Source organism: Pholcus phalangioides, unplaced genomic scaffold (genome assembly GCF_987345545.1).
Source record: "Pholcus phalangioides strain wild (caught in Gottingen) unplaced genomic scaffold, Ppha-v1.0 ptg000014l_1, whole genome shotgun sequence".
NCBI classification, from domain to species: Eukaryota; Metazoa; Arthropoda; class Arachnida; order Araneae; family Pholcidae; genus Pholcus; species Pholcus phalangioides.
Window position 1 is genome coordinate 12,289,810 of NW_028301607.1, and position 19,247 is coordinate 12,309,056.

General features: G+C 40.7%; 1 protein-coding gene across 2 annotated transcripts in view; it reads right to left on the reverse strand.

The window, feature by feature from the left end:
• zip (myosin heavy chain 10) overlaps positions 1–19,247 on the reverse strand; it is a 94,599-nt gene that overhangs the window by 47,324 nt on the left and 28,028 nt on the right. For both annotated transcript variants that reach the window (XM_089241754.1, XM_089241755.1), the window contains exon 2: positions 1,940–2,096. In XM_089241754.1, coding sequence (XP_089097880.1) covers positions 1,940–2,096 — 157 coding nt within the window. The remainder of the gene's footprint in view (positions 1–1,939; positions 2,097–19,247) is intronic.

The window sequence follows — 19,247 nt, forward strand, 5'->3', positions numbered from 1 at the left end:
GGCTTCCAGAGCATTCCCGTCCGTGGAACCACACACGAAACACATACTGTACCCACCTTTTCCTGATTGGAAATACCAGCTATCCCTTCCTTAATCCCCCATAAAAATTATTTAAGTGACAAAACCAGCACTTTCCTACAATGACAGTGCCACCTAAAGCAGTATAACCTTTTTTCGCCCATGGCTCCCTTTGGACCAAATTTTTCTCTCGTGCCTCCCCCCCCCCCCCCCCATCAAGGAGCGAAGCCCTTTTTAGTTTTCGGATTGATTTTTTGAGCAAATTGATATTGAAGGAAAATTTCATGAGTAAGGTCCACCCCTGATTCGGTGAGGGTTTTCGTGGAGAGATGTCTATGCAGTGCGGTCTCAACACCATGGGCCCGGGGCAAAAAGAGGTTCTGGGGGGTCTTACCTTAGCTGGAAGCAACAGCTTATGTATTTACTTTTGCAAATCATGGTACCAGATCTCATCACCTTGGACCCACTAATGACATCTGGCTCAGGGCTATTCCTGAATGGATCCATGTGTTAAGATGGCCCAGGTTCTACGCAAAGCCATTTTAGCAGCATTGGAGAGTCATACTTGCTTCAGAGTAACCTACATCCAAATTTACATACTTATATATATTTTATTTTTTTTGGAAAAAAATAGTATCAGATCTCCTTATCCAAGTCCCCCATACGCACTCAAGATCCAGGGTTGTGTCCTGGTGGAGACATGTGTTAAGATGGTCCTAGTTCTATGGGCAGTTCTGTTTCATTCTGAAGTATGTAATCACACTTTTCTTACTATATAAAAAAAAAATGAAGCTTCAATTGAAATAACTGCATTTTTTTCACACCTCTTTGTGACCCGCTTAGCAGCCTGTCATCGATCTCTCTTCCACTTGATTGTCACCCGTGCCCCCCCCCCCCCGGTGTATTTCAGAACTGTAAAGGGGGAGAGCCATATGGTACCGGGTTGAGGAACACTGGTCTAGAGGTTCACCGCTTGCATCAGGATCATGAATTGTGTGACGAAAATGGCTTGTTTAGATCACTTTTCCAAGTTTTGCCCCATGAATTCTAAAGCACCCTGTATTGGCTGATGCCCTTGCCCGGATTGCCAGAGCAGCTTGGTCAGATTACCGGCGGAGACAAGCAAACTTTTTTTTCCCGAAGTTTGTCTTGGCATTGAGTCGTGTGTTGTGGGCTGAGAAGAACCATCTCTCCCTCGCTATCCAATTCCACGATTCCATAGAAGGGCCTACAATCGTTATAGTATCAAAATCGTAATGCCAAATCCACCGGCAGCGGCAGTATAAGAGGCAAAATTAGTTCGTGGGCGAAATCAGAAAAAAATATATATATCGAACCACTTTCTCATATCCCCGAAGGCTAAAAACACTTGTCATCGTAATAACCAGTCATTACACAGCACTTTTTCCGAATGTCTCGCGTTACCTGATCCAAGCACGTACGCGAAGCCACTCACTACTGACCTCTCTCTCGCTTGCTCAAGGGCATAAGGACTAGGAAATCGGGGAGGGGAATCTTTTTCATTATATTGAAGTAGTTAATTGAAATAATTTCTACCCATTTTATAGTTTAACCATCCTACGGAGGCCCAACCACAAGCATTATTACATCTCCTAATGAAAAAGTCATCTCTATAAGTAGGGAGGAGAAAAGTTATTCAACTCTTTCTACCGGGTGGGCCCGGGTCGGGCTCTCTGACCTACAGCTTTGTACGCGTCCACTTTCTTAATTCTCAAGAGTGAAAAATTCTCCCCCTTCTCTCTAAACTTCGAGTAGCTCTTGGCGTTTACGCAATGTTTTAAAACAATCCACCATTTTTTTGAACCAGAATTTCCATCCGTCGTATTTAGTGCACATGAAAGCATTTAAATTTCAAGCTAAATCAAACAATAACAACGAAAAGCATGATATCGAAACTCACCCTGCAGCATGCTCCTATAGGCACCGTCAGTGACAGCGAATATGTGTGGAGGCACTTCATGGCGCTTCTTGCCTTTGTACAGTTCTATCACCTTCTCGGTGTATATGGGTAGCTTCTTGTAAGGATTCACGACAACGCAGAACAAACCGGAATAAGTCTGGAAAATGAATACTGGTATGAAAATATGTACATTGCAATCAGTCATAAAAAAAACATGCAACCGTGTTTTGTTTTCCAAGAAAACTCCCTAAAAGTGTCACACTCTATCCCTGAGAAAACTGGTCCTGAGAAAAGGTAGCTCTTTTGAAATAGGCAAACTGATGTGTAGGGGAAAATTTTTGGACAAGAAAAAATTCGCCCTACAGGGGTGGGAGGTGGCCATTCAGAAGAATTCTAGCATAATGCAAATACAAATGGCCTTTTAAAAAGTTGAATACACATTACTTTTTCCCACTTCATACGGGAAAAAAAGGGAATGGTATAGAGTGGGGACAAAAGTTCATGACAAATGAACTAGGAATCTACATCGAAAATACAAATACATAAATAATATATAAAAATAATATAAATATAAAAATAACAAATTGGCGGATGAGAACGTAGTTTGCAGTAGAATGCTTGTCATAGTCAAAATGTTTTTGAAAAATAAAAGTTCCAAATTTCACGTATAGATGGCCATAAAAAAAATAAGTACCAGAAAGTATTTGGCCCACAAACAGCTACAATACTTGGTAAGGCCGGGATTACACTATAAAAGTTTTATAAATGTACTTTTCTAAAACTTTTATAGTGTAATCCCGGCCTAAAAGAGTGGAATTTTTTCAACCCAACAATGTCACACAACGTGTGCACTGTTGTTCAAGCTACATCTGTTCGATGCTTCAAGGCAGCGGTTCTCAACCGATGCTCAGCGGTACTCTTAGGGCTCCGTGTGCACTCTCCAGGGGCTCCGCGGTCACTCGAAGAAAATATAAAAAAACCGTTAATTTGAAAAAAGTAATTTTAAATAAAAATAAATGAGTAAATTTGATGGATAAATAAAAAATAGGCAAATAGGCCTACGGGACTCCGCCATAGAAATTACATACTAAAAAGGGCTCCGTGAGTCAAAAAAGGTTGAGAACCGCTGCTTTAAGGTATCCGACTACCTTTCTTGTCACTTTTCTTTAAAATGGTCCTGGAGTGAACTTTAAATACATTTTTTGATAGAAAGTGTCTCGAAATGGTCAAAACAGTGACAAATTTTGATCTATCTATTATATTTTCTACGAAAAAGTCGTTTTTATGTCAAATTTTAGGCAAAATTCATGTGATATTCGAAACACGATTGCAAAAAATTTTAATAATGAAATGCTTTGTGATTTTCATAGTGCATTTAGCTAGTAATTTTGCAGGTTATGAACCAAAATCTAAAGGATTGCACGATATGTTCATAAGTTACACCAAAATATGTTTTAGTACGTGTGAATTTTTTGAAATTTCTTCCTACATTTTGTCTATAAAACACTGTAATTCAAAAAATATATGTGATAGACCTTAGATTTTGGTTCATAACCTCAACAATATATAGCAAAATATCGCATTAAAATTTCGTAAGGATGCAATGCAACAATTTTTAGAAATCGTGTCACAAAGTCAAGTAAAATGTCAAAAATAGCATTCTTCGTAAAACGCGTTTAAAGTCTTTATTCGCGTATTACTTGTATGTAAAAACGCAACACTAAAATGAACGTAACTTTGATTCTAAGCATCATATAAACAAAACAAGGCCTGTTTTGGAATCGCAACAAATAGGGCTTTTATAAAAAATAAAAAAATGAAAATCCATATTTTTTTCCAAAATGACGTTTTCAAACGTCTTTTTAGAAGAAACTATCGGTTTTTTTAAAATATTTTTTACGAAAACCCTATTTTTTCTGCGATTCCAAAACAGGCCTTGCTTTATTTATGACGCTTAGGCTGGAACAACGCTATAAATGTTTGATAAAAGTTCTTTTATAAAACTTGAAACAACCAATAATCCTATCGAATGCAACTGATGCGCTTATTGATTGTATTTTTCAAGTTTTATCAAAGCGCTTCCACAACGCTATTATAGTTATCGGGTCTATCCCAGTATCTACATTCGATTCTAATCCCAGTCATAAGGCTGAAACATACTGACGTGACGTGATTATCGTGTAATGTCAAAGACGTTGAGAATTCTGATTCGTGGAAAATTGTGACGTAAATTAAGTTACGTGCAATTCCCACGTCACAGAACTTAAACGCATCAGAATTCACGTCTCCGACATTACGTGAAATCACGTCACATCAGTGTAGCCTTTAGGCCGGGGTAACACTATAAAATGTTAATATAAAAGTTCTTTTATAAAACTTTAAAATTTAACCAATAAGAGCATCTATTACATTCGATCCAATGTAACCGATAAGCTTACTGGATGCATTTTTAAAGTTTTATTAAAGGACTTTTTTAAAACTTTTATAGTGTAATCCCGGCCGCGTAGTTACAATCCCTACTTTCTTAGTAACACAGGAAGCATTAGCACGCCGGTAATTGGTTACTGCGAGCAAAAAAGCTAGCAAGACGTTACGAGAGGCGGAGTTTTGGGCAAAACTGAATTTCAAGGTTCATTAACGAAAAATGAAAGCATTTTTTTTTTTTATCGAATCAGTAAATGATAGCTGGGCCTCACTTCGCGAGCCGTTATTATTGTCTCCTCGAGATGCACGTGAACAGCATTTGATTAAATCAGAAACAAAAATGGAAAATTTTTTCAGTAAATCAGTAAAATGACAGCAAAGATGGAAGGATGGGAAAAAAATTTGGAGGGGTTTTAAGAACGGATCGAAAGCACAACCTTCGGTACATGACTCGTACTATAACCATTATTCCAACAATTAAATGTATCTGTTGTTAAACGCCGCCAGCAGGAATTTCACCACGAGTGGCGTAATGGTTCATCACTCATTTCGGCCAATCACGATGCGCTAAATTTCTACAATGCAACTAGAAATGTAGAGATTGTTTACAAGCATCCCGGCCTTAGGACCGAAGTTACGTCCACCTTAGTGTTGCGTTTTTTTTCATAGCAGTAATCCATGGAATAAAAACTTTGAACGCGTTTTACGAAGAATGCTATTTTTTTCACATTTTACTCGAGTTTCAAACATGATTTCTAAAAATCTATTGATTGCATCATTACAAAATTTTAGCATGATATTTTGTCATATATTGTCGTGGTTTTGTACCAAAATCTATCACATGTATTTCCAATTAGTGTTTTATACATGGTATGTAGAATGGAATTTCAAAAAATTTACGAGTGCATCCACATATTTGTGTGTAACGTGGGAGCCATACAATGTTTTTACCAAAAACCTGCATCATTACTAGCTAAATTCCACTGCGAAAAAAAAAATATTTCATTAATATAATTTTTTGCAATTGTGTTTTGAGAATATTACATGAATTTTGCGTAAAATTTGACAAAAAAATTACTTTGTTCATAGAAAATGACATAGGTAGTCCAAATTTGATAGTTTTCACTATTTTAAGACGCTTCCTACCAAAAAAATATATTTCAAGTTCATTCCAGTACCATTTTATATCGCCCGAGTGGCACGATGCTTGTCTTCCACTAACCTTCCTCGAAGGTTACTGTCTAGGTCCACGGGTTCGAATCCCAGCCAAGAGCTTCAGAAACAACTTCTTTACCTAACGAACCTGGGGCGACCACCGATAGATGGAGCCTTCTTTTCCCACTCAACTCCACTGGTTGGAAATTGCCGTAAGAGGATATGTGCGCGGTAAAGTAGTAGTAATATTTTATAGGAAAAAACTTAGAACGGTAGTCGGATACCATAATTTCAGTCCATGCATTCATCGCGGTGAAGCCGACAAATTATTCCACCCAGTACTCACAGGGTGAGGCACCACCAAAGTATGCTTGATTTATTACTACTCGAGTGCTACTGGATTAATTTGAATTCGAGCACATGTCGCAATGGCGCTCTTCTTGCGAGGATGGGCATAGACGGTGCTCGTGACTCGAAAAATTATGAGGTCCCTTGCAGTAGAGTCCTCGTTAAAGTATTTGCATGATTCACGTCTTCAGACGCTCGTTACAAACCAAACAGAAACAGTACAGCACCACCTATTGCGTGAATTTTTTTAATAAAAAATTTTTGATCACGACATGCATTTCTAACGTAGATATACTCTCGTGTGCCATTGGTTGTGATTTTATACATATATACATTTTTAATTATCACGCCCCCACCCAGTACATTTCCTAATGTTTTGTGGCAACTCGGTTCAAGTGACTCAGGGTGGTGTTCACCGACATAGTATAAACTATAGTCACAATTTTTGGATAGGAGATAGACACGAATTGGTTAAATTAAGGTTTTTAACCAATCCGCGTCGATCTCCTATCCGAAAATTGATATTCACCGACATGGTTATAGTCACATCTTCAATCAACCTTTTTTGAGCCACTAGTTTAACACCGTGTTAATAACTAGTAATTCCAATGATAAATATATCATACAAATCATTTATATCTTCTTGAAAACCATTCCCCAAGAGGGGACATTCCCTCAACAGTTGTAACGCCACTGTATTGTGTAGCAAAGGTGCTTTATACACACACGGTGGCCATAAAATAACTTTCCCTGTTCGAAGACATCTGCAACTAAACTAATGAACATACACACACAGACAAAAGGAAATCAAAATTCAAGAGCATATATATGTGTGCATTGGTTATTTTTCACGTTTCGTAAAAGATCTTTTATCAAACTTTTATAGTGTAATCCCGGATTATAGTGAATCTAAGAGAAGTTGTTACGGCAGTGTTCGAAGACACATGGACTAATAGTAATTGAAAGGCTTATATTATATCCCTCAAGGGACATAGCCTGGGCCACTACTGGTCTTACAGTAGTGGTCCAAGCGCCCGTTGCAATAGCTCGCCAAATCGATATGCCCTATGCAACTGTATAGAAACGAGGTAAATGCTGCAATAACTGCAGCTCCCTGAAGTACCCAGAGTGCTCGATAATATTGGCGTACACAAAGGGGGGGGGGATTCTAATTCCAAATTGTAGCGCCAAAATAGTATTATTTCGTAAGTAGTGAAAAAACGTAAACCCCTCAGAAGGAAAAAAGAAATCTAAACAGCCCCCCCCCCCGAGAAAATTCTGCGTACGCTTATGCTCGATACTCATGCCCGATTTCGTGCTCGCGAGCACTTGATCAACGTTCCAATTAAAAAAACTAGTAAAAATTGCATTCAAGGATTAAAATCCTGATTTTATTTATATCTTCTTGAAAACCATTCCCCAAGAGGGGACATTCCCTCAACAGTTGTAACGCCACTGTATTGTGTAGCAAAGGTGCTTTATACACACGGTGGCCATAAAATAACTTTCCCTGTTCGAAGACATCTGCAACTAAACTAATGAACATACACACACAGACAAAAGGAAATCAAAATTCAAGAGCATATATATGTGTGCATTGGTTATTTTTCACGTTTCGTAAAAGATCTTTTATCAAACTTTTATAGTGTAATCCCGGATTATAGTGAATCTAAGAGAAGTTGTTACGGCAGTGTTCGAAGACACATGGACTAATAGTAATTGAAAGGCTTATATCCCTCAAGGGACATAGCCTGGGCCACTACTGGTCTTACAGTAGTGGTCCAAGCGCTCGTTGCAATAGCTCGCCAAATCGATATGCCCTATGCAACTGTATAGAAACGAGGTAAATGCTGCAATAACTGCAGCTCCCTGAAGTACCCAGAGTGCTCGATAATATTGGCGTACACAAAGGGGGGGGGGGATTCTAATTCCAAATTGTAGCGCCAAAATAGTATTTCGTAAGTAGTGAAAAAACGTAAACCCCTCAGAAGGAAAAAAGAAATCTAAACAGCCCCCCCCCCCCCCGAGAAAATTCTGCGTACGCTTATGCTCGATACTCATGCCCGATTTCGTGCTCGCGAGCACTTGATCAACGTTCCAATTAAAAAAACTAGTAAAAATTGCATTCAAGGATTAAAATCCTGATTTCATGCATTCGTATCCTAAACTTACTGTAAGGATGCTCTTCTCTTGATGACGGCTACAGGCAGTGCTCGCGACTGGAAAAAGGTTGAAAACCTCTGGTATAAGATCAGTCATGTGATCATTAGAAATCAAAAGATTTTGGGGTACTTTTTTTTGCGGAATTCATCTTCCCCCATCCTTTTCACTCTGTATATGAGAAATTTAGTTTCATTTCGTTCATTAGTTTCAGTTGCAGATGCCTCCAAACTGCGAAAGTTATTATATGGCCACCCATTAAATACGACCTTTCAAAAATGATGCTGTTCACAATGAAATTTGTGAACATGCCCCACGACGATGTCTAGTAGTTCGGCCCGGAATTTCGAAAATGTCTGAGATAAAGAAAAAAAGAAAACATTTCCAGCATGGTTAAAAAACGCCACTGCCACGCAAAGTAAACACCAAATGCAGAATAAACACCAAACAAAAAAAAATGGCAGAGAATCGTTATCATGACAGCGGCCGGAAGAACAGCAAACCGCCGCGGAATGCGTCTGTTGTGCACTTCCGAATCGAATCGAAAGCCATTAAAGGGATTTCTGATAACAGGTGCCGATGACGTCACGCTCAGAACCATATCCACCACGATTCAAACACTTTAGATAACAAAAAAAAAAAATTACGAAGAAATCGATACGAGAGTTAATACTTTGAACTACTTTCTATCTGAGCGCATTTCTCGGAAGGAAGAAAAAAACTATCGGACGAATTCATGATAAGATTTTTTACGGGTTTTCCGGCCTTTGCATTAAAAAATTTCATTTGGCTGATGTTGGAAATATCGCTAAAATAGGGGAAAAACTCCGTCGAATAAGAGGATGAGTGAACATTTATTGGAGATATCGATAAAATTTTGTACCTGTTTCTGTGAAAAACTCATCATCCAGTATGTGACAATCATGCTCACCTTGAATGACCGGTTCAATCCATTTTTGTGTATACAGTCGAATACCGTAATAGTGAAAATGTCGTTTTAACGAACACTTTTCTAATCCCCCAAGATAAGTTTACATAGGAACAATGTAAAAACATGGAATTCCTTTATAACGAAATTTCGTTGTAACGAAGTGATTTCTCGGGTCTCTTAGAGTTCGTTATAATGGGATTCAACTGTATTGGTGTATTTCTTTAGTTAAATAAATTATTCCAAAACCGCGTTACATGACAGGGCTTGGAATAAACTTCGGGGTCATTCAATAGAAACATGAATCAAGAAATGGTCTGTGAGCATGTCGGGAAGTATATATATAAGCAAGATTCCCACTTATTCCTACACGAGTGCCTACCAATTTGCACACACATCCCACGCATTTCTAGGGGTATCCTAGGTGTTCCGTAAGGGTACGCAACCTTTCACCTATCCTTGTCTAGAAATAAGCTTCACACGCATTTATATGCTTGTGAAGCTCCTCTCTTACATATATATTTCAAGAGGAACACATCACTTCTGAAATTCTCCTCCCTTTTACGTATGTGGGTACATAACGCTCGCCTACTGACACGTTTCTATTGCGTATGCGAGCTTCCGCATTTCCAATGGGGTACTTGAAGAATGAATGGTTGACAATCCAGAGATGTCGAGCTCTGAACCAATCACAGGGCAGATAGACGTAGTAGTTTTACGGAGAGCTCGTCTAATAGCACCCATTCGAGACTAAAGGCCGCTACACGATACTCTGACGTGACGTGGTCCCACATCATGTCAGAATTTACAACGTCTTTGATGTGATCCCACGGCACGTCAGCGTAGCGTGTAGCAGCCTTAACTTCAGCGAATCGCAGAAAAATCGTTCAACAACTGTGAAAACTCTAAGCTTAAGATTTAACACCCATGTTTTCTCGAGATCAGATTTTTTTTTCCCCTCAACTTATCTCTCGTGCATGAATGAAATTTATTGTTCCAAAGAGAGTAACGATCCCTTCCGTTACGTAAGGCATAAATCATCGGCCTACACGTGCTTGTGGCCCTGCCATAAACTTATGAAGACCCGGGGGTGCTTATCTCGGGATACGATCTACTAAAAAAGGGCGTAGGTTTCATCCGGCATCAGATAAAAATGGTTTCATTTCTATATTGAAAATTTTCTAACTCTCAGCTATTCTCTCGGTGTTACATATTCCTCACATATGAAGCAAGTTTCCGCACTACTACGTAAGCCAAAGATCAGGGAGTGCCCAAATACGGAGCGGGGAACCGCATGTGAATCAGAACGGCTATAGGAGAGCCGCAACAAGCAATTGAAAATACAGTCGAATACCGTTATAGCGAAAATCTCGTTTTAACGAACACTTTCTAATCCGCCAAATAAGTTTACATAGGAAAAATGCAAACTGGAATTCCTTTATAACGAAATTTTTCATTATAACGAAATGATTTCTCCGGTCTCTTGGAGTTCGTTATAACGGGATTCGACTGCACACATTTTACTGCAATTTTTCAACACCGTTTCACGAAATTTCAAGTGTTTCATGCCTCCTGGGGTGTGTGTGTTGGGGAAGTTCTCAGCAATTTTTTTCAACTTAAAAGGGTAAGTTTGGCTTCAAAGCACTTTCTCATTAGCTATCGTTTGTTAGGGGCCTGAAACAGCATTTCCCCCATAAGGAACAAACAAAACAGCATCTCTCCGAATGCGGCTCAAACAACCAAAACAGTTGGACACCTCTGCGTTACATGCTTTGCCAAATCTTCCTAGACTAGCCCCCTACCTAGAAGAACTGACATTCTCAAACATTTTCGGTTTTAACCCAGAGAGTTTTTTTTTCCGCACTTCGTTGGTACAATTCGTACTTATACCGCCTCTCCGCCAATTAGGAAGGACCCTGAATGTTTGTTCCTTTGCGGTTTTTGTTAGTTCTGCTAAGGAGCAATTCACGGGGCCTTCCTATTATCGTGAGGGGCCGTAGTAACTATGAAGTACCCTTGTTTCCTAATGCAGTCCTATGTTGAGTTCACTTCACTTGTTACACAGGCACAGGACCGCAAAAGATTAACGGGTTTTTTGATAGATTCTACTACTACTAAACCACGCGTGGACACAGGGCTCTCCATCCTGGGGACCTGGGACGATGCTTCTTTTTATTCCCACACAATAAATTTACTATAAAAAATGTCTGTGAAAAATCTGTCTGGGAAGGGGGGGGGGTCCACCACAGACTGAGGGCTTGCAGGAGGAGGGCCCCCTGATAGTGCGGGGGGGGGGGGAAGCTCGAAATTGATCTTCACTACAGTGGAGTCCGTTGAACACTGACCTTCTCTGCAAAGGGTCCGCGACATCAAAAAGGTTGGAAAACACCGATATAAGAGATCCACAAAAAATCCAGGCATGGAGGCGGGGAGATGGCACTTGCAGCGGACACTAAGCATGTTCCACACGTATATGGAAACCATCGCATTTATGTGAACAGAAAGTATCACTATGGATGTATTTTTCTCACCCTTCTCGCAAAAGTGGTTTTTCGACCGAAAAACATGCAAATCGATATGTTGCTTGATTCATAGCCACAGCGTCTTCACTCTTGACGAAGTCAAGTCGCCAAAATTTCGAACAGTAATGAAACCCTTCCAAAGGATCAAAGTAACTAAAGAAAGCATCCAACATTACGACTATTTCCCTCACGTTCAAGCTCTTTAAATAGCAAACAACGGTCACTGGGAACGAGCTATCCACTAAAACACACACGTTCCGCAGAGATAGTTTATGTAAACGAAGAAAAAAAACAGCCACCTACAGAAACACATTCGAGGGATAGATCGAAGGTCAAGATCACAACGAGAGAGGAGGGAGCACCGTTTAGTCGCTCCGGAAACAAATCTGGAGAGATGCCCGAAAGCACGCGCGTGCGCAACATCGGCAGCCACCTGGCAAACACGGGTTGCTAGTGACGTCACAACCATCAATCACCACGACACCCAACATACACGCACACAGGTGCTAAACCATTAAAATAGCACTCACATTGGCATCAATGTCAGTCAGCACAAATTCTTATATCATATTCCGAATCTACAATTCACACAAGCTGTGAATGAACAGCTCTCTGATATCACAAACATTCACAATGACATAGATTTTGGAAGGGCGTACATGTAAGCCGGGCAACAATCTTGAGGGGTAAAATTTTTCGTTTCAAAACCATAGACTTTTATATTAAAGGAAGCAACAAACTAGGTGGCGAATCAAGAGAGCCCTAATCGTTGAATCCCAACCCCCCCCCCCCCCGTTATTATAAATTGTTATCCAATTTTTCTATGCTTTCTTAAAAATTTGATTGAATTTTGTTATTGACAGTATTCCTATACACAGTTGAATCCTGTCATAAGGAACTCCAAGAGACCGGAGAAATCACCTTCGTTATTTAACGCACGAAAGATGTTCATACCGCCCCCAAAACTTCTGAAAAAAAATTCACTTAAGTCAATGGTTCAGGCAAGTTTGGCTGCGCGGGCAACATCTCCCCCCCCCCCCCGGGAGCATGGGTTACGCATGCATTATCTACAGCATAGTTTCCCAAACTTTTTATTCCATCGCTCCCTTATTCAGAAATTTTTTTATATCATCGCCCTCCTCCAACTCAAGCCATTCCCATAGAATTCTATGCCCCCGAAGCTACTCAAGCCAACCCATAGAATCCTATGTTAGTACCCGTAACTTCTATCGTCCGCACTTTGGGAAACACTGGTCTACAGCTAGACTGACTTCGTTTCACTGGAATCCACAGGCGGATACAGAGATGGATGATAGAGACGATTGCCACCCCCCCCCCCCCCCGAGGGGGGCTGTAGTATTCTACTAATTCTGTAATCTACGTCAGGTTTCACAAGTCGTTATTTAACTACATTTTAATGTGATAGAAATAGTTAGTGAACATGTTCGAAGTAGCAGGCCACATCAAATTTTTTCAATAGCCACATTCGGCCCGCGGGTTGAGTATATACGTTCCGGGATATTTCCAATTCACTGATGAAAATGGCGCAAGAACCTTGGAGATCAGTCATAAATCCCGGTCTGAATGGATGAATTATCACGTAAAAAGGTAGCCATCGCAAGTGATCAAGACGGGGGCCGCAGAGACCTGTGAAAAAAAGCATAAATGAAGAATTGGAGGGGAAAATATAATAATGGCGGGGAAAAAAATGACTACTTTTAGAATCTAGTGCAACAATGCGTATCACGACCACAAACATAAGCGGATGCAGACACCTCAAACGGGGGGGGAGGGCGCCCAATCACCGAAGGTGTGTATAGTGAACGGGGTTGGGGCCGGAAGACCACTTCTACTCTCCCGCCAAAGGAAATAACCCCAAAAGCCAGGTTTTTCTAGAAGGTTTCTACAGCGCGTGCAGCGTGAAAACTCTGGTAAAAAAAACCCGAATTTCAAGTTTTTAACCAATCAGCGTTTTCACGCTGCACACGGCGCGGAAATTCTATTCCTAGGAAAACCCGGCTAAAGCAGAATGTTTTGCATTGTTCTGCAACCAGTCCTTAACTGACTGGAAATGGTCTGCGGTAAAAATTTCCATAATAAAGGTTTTCGACACTAATGGGTATCCATAAAGATAGATACAGGGATGCCCCTTTATCTGGGATAAAATTTACACTCCTGGATGTTGGCGAGGACCTAGTTAAAACCCGGGGCACCACAAGACTAAAATAAAATTCTTAAATCATCCATGCGGGTGGGGACACCACGTACTAATACTTACTCCTAATCTATCCATGATCTCAATCAGAAGAGTTTACAGTAGTACTTCTACACGCGAAGAAATGATCAAAAATGGTTTTTAAAAAAATAGTTTATACTGATTTACAACAAAAAGACGAATTCTCCTAGTATAAAAATTTTCTTTCGAGTTCAAAATTGCACAAAACTTCAAAAAGTAACAGAAACCAAAACTAGATTATATGAGGTCACGGGAGTATTATACATATACGTAATATTATTCGTCAAAAAGGTCGCGATACAACACAAACTGGAATTTAATTCGCAGAAAACCCGGAGAAGTGCCGAGCTCCTAGGTACAAATCGATCACTCAATAAAATGGTACAGGAGACAAAAAAAAAAAAAAAAAAATTGGCATTTTTCCCTAGGAATGATATCTATCGATCCATGGGTACATATTCTTGGAGTGAGCGTACATAGGCTGCATCTACCCTACTACACGGATCCTCCTCACAAGGCCACACCCATCCATTCATGAGAGACTACAAAGGGAAGAATAGAGTACAACGGGCAGAAAGTTAATCCACTATTCTTGGCATGGCACCAAGTGACATCAGGCCTCCGACAAAAACTTCAAATCTATTTTATTCTTTCCCACTATCTTCCATCCTAGTTACAAAAAAAAAAAATCTTATTAAAAACATTCAAGTTCAAAAAGTACATTTTCTTCCCCAAATAGACATCTGATCGCATAACCAAGCAAAAAAAAGGAATGAGTATACGATCGTTAAGGCAGGACACTCGACGGAAAATGACTGGGACAAGGGATGTAATGAGTACATAATCGCTAAAGTGAGGGAGCCGTAAGTAAATGTTAACTACTGCAAGAGAGCCGAAATTGTGGCAAATTATGGCAACTAGACAAAGCACCCGGGAAGTCAAACATTTGAGTGTCACTACCTGTGATGGAAAACAGTTTGGTGGTATAGCACAGTGGTTCTCAACCTGTCGGTCCTAAGATATTGTGGGGGGGGGGGCCGCAACAGGATTTAACAAATATATTGCCCTACATGTGTGGGACGCACGTAAATATTTTCTCCAGACATGAACTTTTATCAATCACATGACCAACGCTAGCACATGAAATAATGTCTCTGGAGTATCGCGATGTCGCATATCGTCCAAGGCCCTGTCTGCCAGTGTTCTCATATCATTTTACATGTTGATGTTTATTCTTCGGTTATTCCGGAAAGGGCCTGCAAGATGCTGGTTCACCTATCGCCCTCATTGTTATATAATATCTGGGACCTCTGGCCCTTATCGTGCTTTTCCAGGTGGGCTTTGAGGCGGAATCGGTTGGGTTTCTGCACCTTGGGGGCACTATAGGCATCCGTGGGAGGCTTGACTCCTTTCTTACATGCTCGCGGAAAGGGGGGGGGGGAAATGGTTCTCAAGTAAATAAAATATTAATTCGTGCGGGCAAAATTTCAAGTCGGGCATGTGAATTTTTCGAGATTTTGTCCAGCCCTGTGCTGCGGGTGAGAATCTAGTGAGTGGGGGGGGGGCAGAGAGCTGTCAAATAAACAATTCAGGTGAGAAGAAATGTAAGAAAAGTGAAATATGGTGGGGGAACTCACCCATAGAAAAAAAGCCATTTATTTCACCTGTTATTTGCACCTGTTCCCCTCAGGCTATGGACCAGATGAACTATGATTTTTCAAAATTAAATATGTTAGCTGTTAATTTCAGCCGCTGTGGTGGTCGAGTGGTCATAGTGATAGACTCGCATCGCGAGGTCCCGGGTTCGAACCCCCCCGTCACCACAGTGGTGGTCGGCTGAAATGTATGTTGTGGTTCCCAACTTCAAGGCGCGAATGCGAACCGATCTCCCCTTTAAAAAGTCTCGCCACAGGGAGCAACAGACCTACAAACAGTACAAATGTAATTCAACCATAACACATCACTCACTTCAATATAGATGGCAGCACTGAAAAATCAAAACAACACTGCATACGCACTCAGACTTAGGTACACACACAGTTACACTTCCGGCACAACTCACCAGGTACTAGTAAATCGCCCATAGATGGTGATAGATCTGAATTGTACTCGGTTTGAAAGAAAGAAGCTATTATTTTCAGCTAAGTACGGTTATGTTACGTATGTTAACACAGCGAAAATGGAACTTAAGTGAATTTCCCTGTTCTGGATTTCTAGCCCAGGGTTCAGGCGATGAAGTTTATAAAAAAAATTTTTAACAAAACTTATTTGAAAATTCAGTAGGTAGAAAGGGTCTCGCTCCTGGATGAGAGGGGGGGGGGGACATTTGGGTCTCGACCAATAGGTTAAGAGCCCCCGTATTAATCGCTAACATGGCAAGGAAGTCGCAAGTGGAAAAACCACCCCATAGCCACTCGCTATAGTTTCGTTCTAATTTGTTTTGTTCTGAAACGGATATCGCCGACCCCCTTTGCAGAATCCCCGTGAGTCCGCGGATCTACTTTTGAAGACCATCAATATCTCCAATTCGAGAGAGATTCCCTCATTCATGAAGCGAACTGTAATAGCTGTGCCTGCTGTTTTTATAGTTATTTTCGGGAGGGACCAAGCCAGCTGTAACTCTTTCCTCCACATATCCTAGATTAGTTGTAGAGAGAGAGCGGATCCATCTTCTCTCTGATTCTGTAGAAGTTGTCAACTTTATGGATATGGAACGGGGAAAAAGAAAATCACGTCACACAAACAACGAGATCAATTCAGCGGGATGCGTTCCTTCCTAGCCCATATCTTGCGAAGAGCCAACCCAGATGCAGTAATATTAATAATAAAAGCATCTTCGCATGTCCCCGAAGTGACACGGCCATAAATTCGAGATGGGCGAGAAGGCGGAAGTGCAATTCCAAGTTGAGATGACGTTTCCGGTGTCCTGGGACGAAGCCATCTTCTCCACCTCTATAATTCATACTCTTTATTCCCCCCTCCCACATAATACCAACTCTGCCATTTGCAATATACTATATTAACCCTATATGGACCAGATTTCATTTATGGGAGCAGTAAGTGCGTGGACCAAAATTCCGAGGCTGTGACCAGAGATGAGTAGAACCAATGTCACATACGCATTGCCTGTGCTTTGGACGGAATATCGTATATATTTTTTCGAACAGGACTATTTAATCAGCAAGAAATAAATATCTGTGATTTCAGCAAAAACAAGGAAAAAAAATGTTCTCAAGTTCATTAATTGTAATTATCAAGATAAACAATCGCTTTCTCCTACATGCCTCCCTTATATTCCAAAAAACTCCCTAAACGGTGCGTCTTAGAGAATTATACATATCCATAATCGTTTGCAAAGGAATGACTCCAGTCAACAACAGTTTCAGAACAGTGATTCCAGTCAGCGATGGTTTCAAAACAATGACTCCGGTCAACAATACTCTCAAAAATTTATTCCAATCAACGTTCTCAAAAATTTATTCTGGTCAACGATGCTCTCGAAAAATGATTCCGGTCAACAATGCTCACGAAAAATGATTCACAATCAACAATACTCTCAGAAAATTATTCCCCCCGTTAGCAACGCTCTCAAATTATTCCGTAAGCGATGCTCTCCATTCATCAGCAATGCTCTCAAAAAATGATTCTGGTCAACAATTGTTACCTATAGTGGTTCCTGTCGAACGCAGTTCCAAAACAATGCTTCGTTAAGGCAACAATCTTTCCGGAAACAATGCTTCATGAAGATAACAACGGTTTAGGAAATAATGATTGATAAAGACAACAATTAGTTCCCGAAACAACTCTTAATAAAACCAACAATGGTTTTCAAAAAAAAAAAAAAGCTTGATAACGCGACAATTTTTGGTGATCATTTCATAGCGATTCAACACATGCATTTTTACTATTTATTCCTTCAACAATACTAGTTAATTTCCTTCAGCTGGCGCACTTAAAATCGGGCTCTTTCAGTTGGCACCTTCTGCGGCCGCGTAGTTCGCAGGACTCAAGATCCGAGCCTGGTACTGTTCGATCCGATTTTGAATCTTTTACATTCAAGCACCAAAAAAAGGAAGAAAGAAAAACAAAGCTATTAACAAAAAATAACTGAAATGCTTGGAATAATAATTAAAAAAAAACCTTCATAACTCGCAAACCTGCAATATTCACAATCCCCGCAACACGTCAGTAACCCAAAATAAAAGAACCAAGTTACAACGATAACTACGGCGTTTATCTTAATTACTGATTTTATATATATATATCTTGCTGATTCAAGGCTAAATTGTAGAGCAATTATACCCATTAGCATAACCCGTTCGAGAAGACAGAGGGGAAAAAAACTGTATTAGCAATGTCATCGACCATATCGAATTCGCTGTGAATAAAAATCGATGAAATTTTTTCTTCTGAAACTTGTGTTTTTGATTTTGCCAAAGGAAGATTATCCGAACTTCGGGAGAGTGCGGGCCAATCACGGATTTGTTAACGCATCGTAGGCCATTTAATTAAGTGATCTTGAACAGCGAACATGCCGTGGGTCACTTGAGCGATGGGCAGCCCAAGAACAAGAGTGCTAGACCTTTATGAGAGTGCGGGCCACTTCATTGGCTTGTTGAATACGTATCGCGGGGCCACTTGGTGATCTGTAAATGTGCCGCAGGTCACTTAAATGACCCGCGACATATTTAAAGACCATTTATCTGTAAACGTACAGTGCCGTGGGTCGCGCAAATGGTGTGTAAATATGGCGCGGGTGGGTTCCTTAAATGATCTGGAAATGTGCCACATTCCACAAAGCATGTGCACTTTGAAAAGTATTTGGGTATGCGCCGCGAGTCACTTAAGTGGTCTATAAATACGCCGCGGGTTACTTAAATGATCTGAAAATGTGCCGCAAACCAATTAAAACAGTGGGTTTTCAAAAGTTTGTCTCACACGGCTCCCTTGCCCAGTTCATGGTTTATCTGAGGCTCCCCTGAACATTTTGGCAGATACTATCCCCATATAAAAGTACTTCAAAACATAAATAGACACACAAGTCAATATCTCCAGCTCACCACGACGCCCCAAGCAAAGGTTGCCGACACCCCTAGGAGCCGCGCCCCACACACTTCGTGAAACACCGACTTAAAAGATGCACAACCTTAAAAGTGGTCTAGAACGGTGCTGCATTTGTCACTCAAGTGATATGTAACCGCACCGTGGGTCACTCAAGTGATCAAGAAATATGTGCCGCCTCTTACAAAATTGGGTTTGAGGTCACGGGCCCATCAGATAACTCCGAGGGTCATATTTAGCCCGGGGGGGGGGGACAACTGCCCCTGGCGGAAAAATTTAGTGGCGGCAGTTTTAATACAACGCCACAACAGGCAAATTGCCCAACGAGGTAGCTGACTTACGAACATCATGGATCCCCCGAGCCATTTTTTGGAGGCCCTACCTACTACTGCTACACCACACATGCCTCATTTAGGTGGGAAACAAAGAACATCATTACAAAATTATAGAATTTCAAAGTTGTGGGGGCGGCAA